Source organism: Haplochromis burtoni, unplaced genomic scaffold (assembly GCF_018398535.1).
Source record: "Haplochromis burtoni strain Fernald_Lab_line unplaced genomic scaffold, NCSU_Asbu1 Contig_281, whole genome shotgun sequence".
Classification (NCBI taxonomy): domain Eukaryota; kingdom Metazoa; phylum Chordata; class Actinopteri; order Cichliformes; family Cichlidae; genus Haplochromis; species Haplochromis burtoni.
Window position 1 is genome coordinate 542,399 of NW_024582642.1, and position 12,608 is coordinate 555,006.

The 12,608-nt window shown below is 39.6% G+C and overlaps 1 protein-coding gene across 2 annotated transcripts; it reads left to right on the forward strand.

The window, feature by feature from the left end:
• The first annotated feature begins 155 nt into the window (after window positions 1–155).
• Window positions 156–9,034, forward strand: golt1ba (golgi transport 1Ba). Of its 2 annotated transcripts, XR_316943.3 has the most exons (6): window positions 156–347; window positions 903–994; window positions 3,374–3,552; window positions 5,009–5,090; window positions 5,854–5,917; window positions 7,397–9,034. XR_316943.3 is itself a non-coding variant. In XM_005940595.3 (5 exons), the coding sequence occupies exons 1-5, from the start codon at window positions 323–325 to the stop codon at window positions 7,433–7,435; spliced, it is 417 nt and encodes a 138-aa protein (XP_005940657.1). In that variant the 5' UTR covers window positions 180–322; the 3' UTR covers window positions 7,436–9,034. The 2 variants fall into 2 exon arrangements, 1 of the variants encoding a protein (XP_005940657.1); XM_005940595.3 differs by lacking the exon at window positions 5,854–5,917 and having other exon boundaries at window positions 180–347.
• Window positions 9,035–12,608: the final 3,574 nt, after the last annotated feature.

Genomic DNA, 12,608 nt, shown 5'->3' on the forward strand with positions numbered 1-12,608 from the left:
ACATTCAAGATGAGCAAATGTGTTGTTACGTTCCACTATTTTGCAACATATTCTGCTATGTGCAATCCAGATGTTGTGTTATAATAGAGCAGGGTAGCTACGTGGTATATGTGTCCTAGTGAAGGTTATGTTATTAACTATAATCTTAATGAACGAAAGTTGCCAAGATGAATGCGTCATGGACGCTGTTCCGGAAGATGTCAGCGAGAGAAGGTGTGTTTCCGGAAGACGTGGCTGTTGCTGCAGTGGCAGCTGTCATCCAAAATTATTCTGAGAAGAGCTTTTTTGTTCTGCTTCTGTCTCATCCAGCTACATTATCAAGATGATTTCTCTAACGGACTCCCAAAGTAAGAGCTGTGTTTTTGAGTGTATCCGTAGGTTCCTGCTGTCTGAGTTAACCCTAGTTTGAGCTGCAGTGCTCAAAGTGCTAACTAGCACTGTCAGTACAAGAAAGTTACCTTTCATTTTTCTCTCATGACATTCAGTGGCACAAATAGCCAGCAGCTTTCCCCCCGATAATATCCGCTGTAGCCACTAGAACGACCAGAGTTACGTGCAAGTACATTTTAAGCGCTCTGACAACTTTAGCATTCAGCGTGAGCAGCGGAGCTCCTTTGGAAGCCCTGCTGTGATTCTTATTGTGGATATTTCTGCCATCCCTGTTTGCATATGTGTTATTGGAGTACTTCCGTGTGCTTTAATTTGAAATAAGTCTGTTAGAGTTATGACTATGTGCAGGATTACATTCTGACATGCCGAGCATAGCTTCTGTCAATGTGTCCGTAACGAGATGTAAACCAATTGGTTTGCTTTCGACGTAGAAAAACGTGTAACAAAATATTATCTCTTCATGTTATCTTAAGATTTAAATGTCAGACTCTGATGGTTTGTGTGTCCTTCAGAGATTGGAATGGGATTAACAGGCTTCGGCGTGTTTTTCCTCTTCTTCGGGATGATCCTGTTCTTTGACAAAGCACTTCTGGCTATTGGAAATGTGAGTAACCTGTTGTTGTTGTTCCAAAGGATGTCTAAAAGTGCAACTTCTGATTACGCAGATGCATTACTGTGTGACACGTGACAATTATTATTAATTATAATCTGTTAGTGTGATCCAGCTGTGTTTAGTTTCACATAAACATAGCAACAGCATCATTAATAGCATCAAAGTGCCTCACTTTCTCAGCAGTGTCACATTTGCATTATTTCAGTTACACAGGAAATATAACTAAAATAAAATGTCTCAGTTATGAACTTGCAGGCCACTCTTCTGTGGAACCAGCTCCTAGTTTGGATTTGGGAGACAGACAACCTCTCTATGTAGATTAGGCTGAAAACTTTAGTCTCTGATAAACAGCATAGTTAGGGCTGGATCAGGTGACCATAAATCTTTGAGGCTCCCCATGATGCACTGAGTGCTTCTTCTTCACTTTCCTTTTTTTAGGTCCATTTAGTTATTAGTTATTAAAATCTGACTGTCTTCCACAGCATGTCTTCCTCCTCTCATCCCCAAACAGTCGCAGCAGATGGCCGCCCCTCCCTACTGGGGGTTTCTTCCTGTTCCCACTGTCACCAAAGTGCTTGCTCATAGGGGATCATCTGATTGTTGGGGCTTGTCTGTATCATTGTAGGGTCTTAACCTTATGGTATAGAGCACCCTGAAGTAACTCTTGTGTGATATGGCACTATATATACATAAAATTAAATTGAATTGAATCCAAAATCCCTCATAGATATTTAGCTGACTGCAATTATGATTCACGTGATTTTAACACATATAAACCTTCCAGTGAGCCCAATCGTCCCATGAAAGGGGGTACTGTTATCATGAAAAAGACCATTCCCATTTGGACAATAATGTTTCATGTCACAGGATTGCTATTAGTGCTAAACATAAGAGAAACACCCAATCACCTCACCATAGAGGTCAAAGGTTCAAGCATGATCTCTTGGTTTTTTTTAGCTGTTGAAAATGTATTCACTTCTGCGTGTCTCACTTTTTGCGATGCTGACGGCCTCTATTTGCTTACATCTTTATAGTGCTCTGAATATCCACTGTAACCCTAATATCAATATCTGTCTTCATAGAACTAATGATGGAGTATTATTGGAAGAGCTGCTCTTTGCCTTTGCTACCAAACTAAATCAGTTATGTGCCAGACTGCAATTCATACTTTCTAATCTATTTAATGACATATTTCCCATAGATCTGAATGTAAATGGCAGTTAGGCAGTGTACGGATACACTGTCCAGTTGAGCAGTCTTTGTGACAGAGGGTCCTGCCACATGGGCTGCAGCAATAAACCATCTTTTAAGATGGTTTATTGCTGCAGGTCTCTTAGACCTTTTCTTCCTGCTAACGTGAAACAAATTCAGAATAAACAGGACCTGCTTGGAATTTTTTATACATCATGCCGGGAGTATTGCTTGAAGCCTTTTACTCTAACACTGGATAGATGGACTTGACACGTTCAAAATCATGACATTCATCATTTTTGTCGTTAGCAATATGGCTGCTTGTAAAAAGGATTGCATTTTGGATTTTTCTATAGTGCTGCACAGTGTTAAAAATGTTCCTTCTAATATTCTCTGTAAGCACAGAAAATATACCCTACCAGTCAAAACGTTTAGAACAACAACATTCCAGTTATTTATTGGAATTCAAGTCGTTCGAGGTACAAAGGTAAGTGATGAACTGCCAGGTTAAAAAAAAAAAAAAGCTAAGGTTGCCCAAAACTGAAAAAGTAATGCACATTTCAGAATTGTACATTATAAAGGCATTTTTCAGGAAACACAAAATGGGTTAACAATTTAAAGCTGTTCGGATCAAGCCTTGAAAGCTGGTGCTACTAATTCCTACAGGTGTTCCAACTTTTCTAGATCACTCACAGCACCCTCTGTCTGCATAAAAGCAGTGTTGGAGTGTGTTGCTACAAAAATGGTGAGGAAAAAGGCAATTAACAATGGAAGAGAGACAGACCATCATAAAATTTAGGTCTTTCCTACAGAGAAATTGCAAAGAAAGTCAAGGTGTCAGTGAGTATTGTTTCAAAAAGACATCAAAAGACACTCAGAAACAAACTCTAACAGGAAGAGGTCTGGCAGACCCAAACTGAATCAGAGGACAAGTTTCTTAACCGCTTGCATGCATTTGGTTTGTGGCAACTCTACTGGCTACACGATTATCATTTAAAACCAATAAAATTAAACTCCAGTGTTTTTTCTTTCATCCATACTAGTGCAAATAATTGCTTTCTTTCAGTCTGTTTGGATGGTATTTATATGATGCCGATGACAACACTGGATACTTGATTGCGTGTGCTTGCAGTTTTGAACCCTTCTCTAATATGTTTCCACTCTTTTTTGTCTCTGCAGATTCTCTTTGTTGCTGGACTCTCCTTTGTCATCGGCCTTGAGAGGACCTTCCGCTTCTTTTTCCAGAAGCACAAGATGAAGGCCACCAGTTTCTTCCTGGGAGGAGTGTTTGTGGTGTTGATTGGCTGGCCCATTATTGGAGTTTTGCTCGAGATCTATGGTTTTTTTCTCTTGTTCAGGTAAGATGAATACAAAAGGCACACAACAGATTCAGTAGACTGACAGTTATCTTGTTTAAAGAGCCCACGAAACACTGAAACCTGAGATACAGTAAACTTATTCTTTACATGAAAGAAGCAGGATGGCTTGAGAGATCTGATTGAAACATGGGCTCAGTCCTGAAAAGCCCTAAATTTTATATATTAAATTGCACTTTGGAAAGCACTGTTTTCATCAAAGTTGCAGTGTGTTTAAAGACTTAAAGTGGACATGAAACACTACATGGAGTACTATGCTTTAAAAAACTGCCATGGATTTCGCACTGTCTGTCTTATTTCTGGATTTAAGAAATAACTGCTCAAAGTCTTTAAAACAAGTTTAGCACCATCCTGAGTCTGCACAGAACATGACATCACCGGGTTGGGTTGATTAATTGTGGTCTATAGACTTACTGTCACGATCAGGCGAGCCATTTATTATGGTTGAGAACAAAGCATGAACATTAAAAAAATATATATATATACACTGTAAAAGCTAAATTCCTAACAAACTGAAAACCTGGAACACTGGGAATACCTGGAGACACTTTGGAAATATTGAGAGAACGAGGAGACGCGAGGGAGCATTAACAGACGCAGCCAACTGTTGTTGCAATTTGGCACTATATACATGAAATTGAATTAAATATCCTAGGAGCCACACATAGGCGAGCAGTCTGAGAGTGAAGAGCTCTGTTGGGTTAATATGGTACTTTGAGATTATTAAGATAAGATGGGGACTGAATATTCAAGAGCTTGTATGTGGTGAGAAGGATTTTAAATTCGATTCTGGATTTATCAGGGAACCAGTGATAAGAAGCCAATACAGGAGAAATTTGCTCTCTTTCTAGTCCCTGTCAGTATTTTCACTGTAGCATTTTGGTTCAACTGAAGCTTTTCAGTTCAGGAGTTTTTAGGATAGTGCTAATATGTGGTAGATATCATTTTAGCTAGTGTTGTTTAGAAAGTGTTTTCAAAATAGACTTGACAAGGGAAAGTCTGTCAATTCCAAAATTATCACCGGATAATTAAGATGGAACCAAGAGATGCAGATAATGCTTAAAGACGAAGACCAAGCCCAGTTCTGAGGAGCCTTGAGAGCTAGCAACAACTTGGTGTTAATAATCGACCTGTGGGATGATTCTTTCCATCTTCATTATAAAAACATTTATGCATAAAAGTTGGTCATCTGGTCTGGTTCATACGGAAGAGGATTAGGCTACTGGGGGGGGGAAAGTGAGCACGTCTTTTTTTTTTTTCTTCTTCTTTTCCAGAATTCTGAGAAAAAATAATTCTGATGGGAAAAAAAAGTCAGAATTCTGACTAAAAAAGACATGCACGTGTTCAAATAATGTAATAATCAAAAAACACTTTTTTTTCATGAATTGTCTTTGGCTTCTCCCCTCTGTCTTACTCTCCTCTCTTTAATCACATCCAGGGGCTTCTTTCCAGTGGTTGTAGGCTTTATCAGGAGAATACCAGTCCTTGGCTCCATCCTAAACCTGCCCTTTATCAGTGCAGTGAGTATTACCCAGCTCTACACCTGCTGTGCAGCTTTTGTTTAAACACAGCATGGTTTCTTCATTAATCATCCTATTCAAACACCTCAAGCACAACAGATTAACCAGACTGCCCAAATAAATGCCATGGTTATTTAACTGACAATCAATTTAGCAGACACACGAGCTCAGCATACACAGCTAGGATGGAAGCAGTTTGGAAAATTAAATGTAGTTTTGTGTGTTTAGCTTGTCTCACACATTGCTTTGTGGCTAATAAACATACCCCTACCATGCTGTTGTGTTGGAAGCTTTGTTTTGAGGTGAGCATCTGTCTTTATTTTTTATTTTTTCTTAAGCCTTCGTAAGGCTCTGAGGACAATCAGCAGTCGTGGTCAGTCACTGCCGATTTTCCTTTGCATGTTAACTTATCTAACGCGCTTTGAGTCTCATCTTTTTGGAGCAGGTAATTGTCTTTTGTTTTTTAACCTTTAAGGCACACACCACAGGCGTGTCATCTGAAGACTGATATATCTTAAGATGACATGTTGTACATCCAGTCAGCCAAGCCATCCATCCATCCATCGTCTTTTACTTCTCCAGTTCAGGGTTGCAGTAGCCTCTTTTAGTCATAGGGCAAGAGTCGGTGGCCTGTCCAGGCTGGTGACCCTGGACAGGCCACCAGCCTATTGCAGGGATAGCACTGAGAGACATTGACAGTCACACTTGTAGCCAATTGAGAATCACCAGTGAAGTTTACCTGCTTGTCTTTGGACTGTGATAGGAAGCTTGAGTACCCGGAGAGAACCTGCAAATCCCACCCAGAATGGCCCCAGTGGATTTTAACAGTAAGGCTGCACCATGCAAAATGCAGTGAAATATGAATTGTACAAACTGCAGACAAAAGGATTTAAAAAGTTGGTCTGCAATGAGCCACTGAATATTTTAACAAGCTAAACAGCCAGCTTCTATGGAAGATTAGCTGTCACAATTTCCCACTATCATGTTGGCTAACCTGACAAAATCTTGTAGTTATGGGCATATGTGCATACATTTTCTTCTTTTTTAACAGTATCATGCATAAAAGAAGTGGATATAGCCTTCAGATCTAAAAAGGAAGTCAGTTCCTTAAATGACATTAACCTGCTCTCTCTCCATTGGTATTTTATAGTCCACCTATAGCAGGTGCTGTAGGGGTTCAGTGCAATAAGGACTGGGCAGCAGTCAAAGGCAGAGGTCCCGTTGGCTCTAGGGAAGGGGTCTCGAAGTCCAGTCCTTGAGGGCTGGTGTCCTAAATCTTTTCCATGTGTCCCTGTTGCAACACGCCTGTATACAATTAGTAGGTCACTAGCAAGACTGTATAGAACAGGGGCGGGCAGTTCCAGACCTCGAGGGCCGGTGTCCTCATTTTAGATGTGTCCTTGATCCAGCACAGCTGATTCAAATGGCTCAATTACCTCCTCAACGTATCTTTTCCTCAACATAAGTTCTCCAGAGGCCTGGTAATGAACTAATCACTTGATTAGTTCATTACCAGACCTCTGGAGAACTTCAAGACATGTTGAGAAGGTAATTTAGCCATTTAAATCAGCTGTGTTGGATCAAGGACACCGGCCCTCGAGGCCTGGAGTTTAACACCTGTGGGTTAGGGGTTGCCATTTCAGCATGCAGTCAAGTTCTATACTCTTGCTAATGACCTACTAATTTTATTCAGGTGTGTTGCAACAGGGACACATGGAAACGTTTCAGGACACCGGCCCTCAAGGACTGGAGTTTGAGACCCCTACTCTAGGGACATGGAGTGTCACCTCTTTTGTGGGGAAGGCGTCTAAGTGCTTTTGGTTAGAGATACAGGTTAGATATACTCATCAGCACATTAGCTCAGGTTCTGAAAAGTGTTTCCTGGAGAGGGGCTAGACTCTGTTCCACTTTGGAGTTTCCCCTAGTGGGAGGTGGGTTTGGTATATACTAGGCTGCCTGTTTTACCCTGGTGGACGAAAGGGTTTCCCTGCACCATCGGGTTGTGTGCGATTATGTACTGAAAGAATAGTATTCAGACTTGTTAGACTCGTCTTTTTTGTTTGTTTAAAGAGAAAGTAGTGCACACAACCTCGTTGCAAACAGGTTATAAAAATGACCTGAAATTTTAAGACTGTGCCTTGTGGTGTGTCCCTTTAGGTCATGCATGCTTCACTTTAAAGTGTTGCAGGATAATCGCAAACACTGCAGTTCAGCCGCTCCTACATTTTTCTGTGCCAAACATTCTCCACATGAGTCTTGAATGCCAACAAGCTGTCACTTAACACGGTTTCTTTCTTTTCTTTCAGTATGCGGACAAAGTGGGCGAGAGCAACACTATGGTATAACAGTGACTTTTTGTAACCAGAGAAAGTTGTTTGATTATAGGTTTTATAAAGCATCACAATCTCCCATGGTGCTGAGTGAAAGCGCCTAAATATACAGATCAGATTCAGATTTCCACATTCAAGCAGACAAGGACTGTTTTTGTCTGTAACTTCAGTGGTCAGCACTACCAATCACAGATTCATCACTGTATCGCACCATCAGTTTCTTACTGTCAACACTAAAGTCTCTACAATAAATGTTTCAAATGCCATCGATCCCTTCGCCATTGACTGCATCTTGCGTTTAAAAGGAGGATAGAAGACTCCCTCAAGGCCCGACTTTATCTACATGATGTTCTTAATCTGTGGAACTGTCAGATAAAACTACCCAGTGCAAGGACAAGAAGTGGAAGTGCATCCTGCCATGTTTGCCACGTTTGTGCCTGTGCTTTAACTTAATTTGCACAAAAGCTTTTAAATCCAGGATTTTGTTTACAGTTACACCCCCGTTTCAGCTGTTGGAATATTTACTTTGTCCATTTCTTTGTGATTGTGTTCAGTGTTGGCTAGAAGTGTTTCTGTATAAATTATTTTTTAAATATGATCGCTTGACTTTATCTGTTATGAGTGGCAGTCTGTCTACTCGTTCGTTGGGATAGACACAGTTCTCGAGTTAAGTGTTCAAAGACAATGTTCATGCAACACAAAAGTTAAGGACACATTGGATCTTGATGAATTAATATTCAAATTGAAAATCCTTACTGACGCACAAAATAGTTTTATACCAAAATCATATACTGTTTGAGAGCTAGGATTTAAAATGACAACAAAAGTTTAAATTATTTTCTGCCTTTTTTTTGAGCATTACATTTATGATTTACTTGTTTTTTGTTTTTTAAATAACCGGTAGTAGGAAATGTTGTTGTTTGAACAGAAGATGACATGCTACTAACTATAGGCATCAGATCTGTGATATTAGATGTTGCTAAATAAATAAGAGAAAGCTACAAAGCCAAACAGGATTATTATCAATAAAAACTTCTGTGTGGAACTGAAAAAATACTATTACAAAATAAAAAAGGAAACAACTTTCCCCAGCTGGGCCAGATAAAGCTAAGGCACCACAAGTGTGGCACAACTATGTGCATTTTTTTTTGACAGTGTTGTGGAGGGTCTTCAAAGAGTACTCAAATATTTTGCAGTAAATATTGAATAATATTTTTGCCATCCGTATTACTTTTTATAATCTTTTCCTGTTTGCTTCCACCAAAGGGGACAGCATGTGGAATAGGCTCAAGCCCCCAAAACACTGAGTTGGATAAGCGAGTAGGTTTGTAAAATTCTTTCGCCTGTGAGGCTTTTTCAGTGTTTTCAGTGTTGACATGACAGTGATCAAAAAAAGCAACACTTGAATCTATTCTAAGGTTTTTGGGCCTCATTCACTAATATGTGTGAACAAATATTCTTAGCTGAAATAGGTGTGCACAAAAAGTTACTCTCATGTTTATGAGATGTGCACATAAGAATCATTCAACAGCCCATGCCCGCAGTCAGTATACTCATTTATCTAAGGTAACACTTTAGATAACTAACAGCTCTAAAGCTTAACCTAGACTAAAATGTAGCGTATGTTCAATGACTTTGTCACCATTATACACCATAGATGGGGGTAAGTAATTCATTTTATAAAGGTATAAGAACACACAAGACATAAGAGGGCCACACCAATAACTAAACTCAAGCCTGCTCAATATTTATTTCATTATAAATTTTTAATTGTTTAATTTAGATTTCACGAGTAAAAATGCCAACATTTAATCATTATTTGATCAATATTTCCAAAACAATTGTGAACAAAATGAGTGAGAAAGATCTAGGCTATTTTGGGCTTGAAAATGTGTATTAAAGACAGATTGAATGTCTTCAGTATCTCAGTGTATGGATTTGTTAAACTTTATCTCTGAAAAATGTTTGTTTACATAAAAAGGTTGAACGAAAGAGAGCCAGCATCTTCTGAGCAAGGTTCCCTACATGTGGAAAGTTCTTGCCTCTGAGAGGAAAATAGAAATCCAGCACTCAGACTAAATGGAAGATTGTTCTGCTACTGATAAATCAAAAATCAAAATATTTTGATTCAGCGTTCTCGCCTGATGATGGTAACTATTTTAGTTACAACACCTCAACTCTTGGAAAGGGCACCTGCTAATATGCTTCTTTTTTCTCAGGGTATATTTGTGTTGCCCATCAAGTACTCTGATAAATTCCACATCAGATATATATTTTTTGCAGTTTTGTAGGAACCTGCGATTTTTATTTCACCCAACATTTGTCTGGCCTCACATATACCAAAGGAAACACACTGGACCTGGTTTTTACTTTTATTATTTACATTTAATAAGGACTGTATTTGTTCTGGGGACATCTTTATTTGTGATCATCATGTTACTGTGTGGTTAGCGCTCGCGTCTTACATTCCTGTGCGGCTGTGAAATTCCCTGCTTTTGAACAGTCTTATTCCTTCACAATGACCAACAGTGGTTTTACGATCTTCTTTCCATTTCAGATAACATATATCGTGTTACAGTGAGGTCAGCTCCTGTTTCAAAATCTTTACTTTAGACAAATGACAGGATTTGCAGTTTAAAGTGTTCTTGTCAAAAAGTGGAGCATTTGTTGAGCTCAACTCATTCATACATTTACTTTAAAAAGCAAACAGAAAAACAAGCTTAACAAGTTTCTCTCATTTACAGGCCAATCTAAAAGTATTTTTTATGCAAAGATGTTAGAGAAGGGTGTGGCTAAAAGCTTACAGCTGTTTTGGACAAATACAGCTTTCTGGATCATTTTCAGTCCGTCTTTAATCAAGCTCATTTAACTGGAACAGGTCTTCCTCCTTTGATCCAATGATGAAGAAGAATGTTCTGTTTTGTTTGACCTGACCTCTGCCCTTTGAACTGCTGACTACTACATGCGTGGTGCTTGTATCTGGGTCTGCTTTGGATTGGTTCTCCTTATATCTGTCTGAACAGTCCTTTCCTGTGTTGTTTCCCAGTACAGGTCCTCTTCCACCTCTCTTGCCTATAATGTGCCATAACGTTCCACCTGGGGGCTTTTATTGTATTTGTTAAATCTTCTCCCTTTTCAGCACATTTTGAGCACCTTTAAGAACTTTTTTTTTATCACTGATATGATGATGTTTCTCCAGTCTAGAAAAAAAAGTGCTATATTAAAAAACAAAAAAAAACAATTTAACTTCGACACCGATGCAGCCCGAGCAGATCCCTGTGATCAGAGAACTAAAGCTTTTACCACAGTGACTCTGGAACTCTTTCCCACTGAGCCTGTGACCTGTGGACTCATCTGTGCTGTTTTTTTACAAAGCAGCTAAAAAACAAAAACTTTTGGGGGAAACCTTTTGTCCCTTTTTGTTTTTTACTGTTTTTGTTCTGAAGCTCTTTGTGATATTTATCTTGGAAAGAATTATATAAATAAAAATGTTCTTAACTAAATGAAAAAGCTGGTCTTGATTGTTCCATCCCTGCATGTGTAAAGTTTGGTTAAAAAGTCCTCGTTGTAATGCAGCTTTGCTAAACAAGGTTTGTCTATTCCCACTCTGCGTCAGTCAAGTTCTTGCATTTCTTGATTCAGATTGCAGTAAATAAATACTTAGAAGACTGGGGTTAGGCTAAATGGTGATTTTAAATTGCCCATAGGTTTGAATGTGAATTTGAATGGTGGTCTGTCTCTCTGTATTAGCCCTGCAGCAGACTGGCAACCTGTCTATGGGTGCACCCTGCCTCTCGCCCTGAGACAGCTTGGATAGATTAAAGATTTTATATATATCTCCTAAACACAAACACCAAATCATGCACACTGCTCATAAGTAGATGAAGATGAACACATGCACAAAAAAACTACAAATAGGCAAATTAATTAAATGGCCTATTTTATTTTTAAAATGTCCACTAATAGTAATATTAAAATATGAGCAGTTTAGAAAAGAAAGAATTCAAAATGATGAGTACTAATGTCAAGATAAAAGCAACACTCCTGTACATCACAAGGTAAATGCAGTGTCAAATGAACACCAGTAAAACCAAAAACAACAAGGACAAACAAGGAACAAAAGAAAAGAATAGCCCTTTATTGTTGTTGTACATGTACAACGAAATTCTGGGTGTCCACACCAACTGTGCTGAAACAAAATAGAAATAGTAGACAGCAGGAAGAAATATAAAACAGGAGAAATAAATACAATCAAGTGGGATATAAAGTATACAAAACAAGAGAATGTATCCAAAAATGAGAGAGAGAATAGGCCCACATTACAAAACAGGATGCAAAATGCTTGGAAGTGGTGCAAAGAGAAGACTGAATAGAGTGGCCTGTGTGTGATTGGCCTGAGTGATGGGGGCTACTCAAACCATGGCTCAGATTGGTGAGGTGGGTGGGGTAGTGTTGTTGACGATCTGAATGGACCAGAGGAAGAAGCTGTTTGTGAGTCTCACTGACTTGAGGAGCCGACCACACCACTGCTGTGTCATCTGCAAACTTCACTATGAGGTTATTGCTGAAATTGGCTTTGCAGTCATGTGTGAGCAGGGTTTAGAGAAATGAGCTGAGGAATCAGCCCTGAGGGGAGCCAGTGTTGTAGATAAAGGATGGATAAACATGTGATGGTGTTGATCCTAACAGATTGAGGTGTGTTAGTATTGAGTTTTTGCAGTATCATCCTTAACTCTGCTGATATCCCACTGAAAGAGGAGTCATCCAGGGCCCATTTTCTGGGAAAATCATCACCTGCACCAACTCTCTGTGGCTTTGGAGTTTGCCCATTCTCTGACCCAGGCTAAGGAGACGCTCCAAGCCCTGTTCATCACCTCCACATTCCCAATTCCTCCACCTCGCAGCAGTAGCAGCAGGAAATCCTTTCCACATCACAGTAGCAGTGGACAAGCCTTCCCACGTTGCAGCAGCAGCAGTAGCAGCAGTGACCCAACTCCTTGAGTCCCTCCTCATTCACATCACCGCCACAGCTAAATCTCACCTCCTGCAGTTCTCGGCCCAACCATTCTTATGGATTTAACCACCATCCTTCTGATCAGCAGATGACCTGCTGAGCTACAGCCACCCCATGAGTGTAACCGTATTAAAAAATGCACACAAATGCTTGGTGGCATCTTTGAGTAACCAG

What these genes read in the sequence shown, in the direction of transcription:
- golt1ba (XM_005940595.3), top strand. Translation starts at nt 323, where the DNA reads ATGATTTCTCTAACGGACTCCCAAA. An exon ending in GGTTTTTTTCTCTTGTTCAG is followed by an intron (nt 3,553 to 5,008) that starts GTAAGATGAATA and finishes AATCACATCCAG; the next exon opens with GGGCTTCTTTCCAGTGGTTG. An exon ending in ACCTGCCCTTTATCAGTGCA is followed by an intron (nt 5,091 to 7,396) that starts GTGAGTATTACC and finishes CTTTTCTTTCAG; the next exon opens with TATGCGGACAAAGTGGGCGA.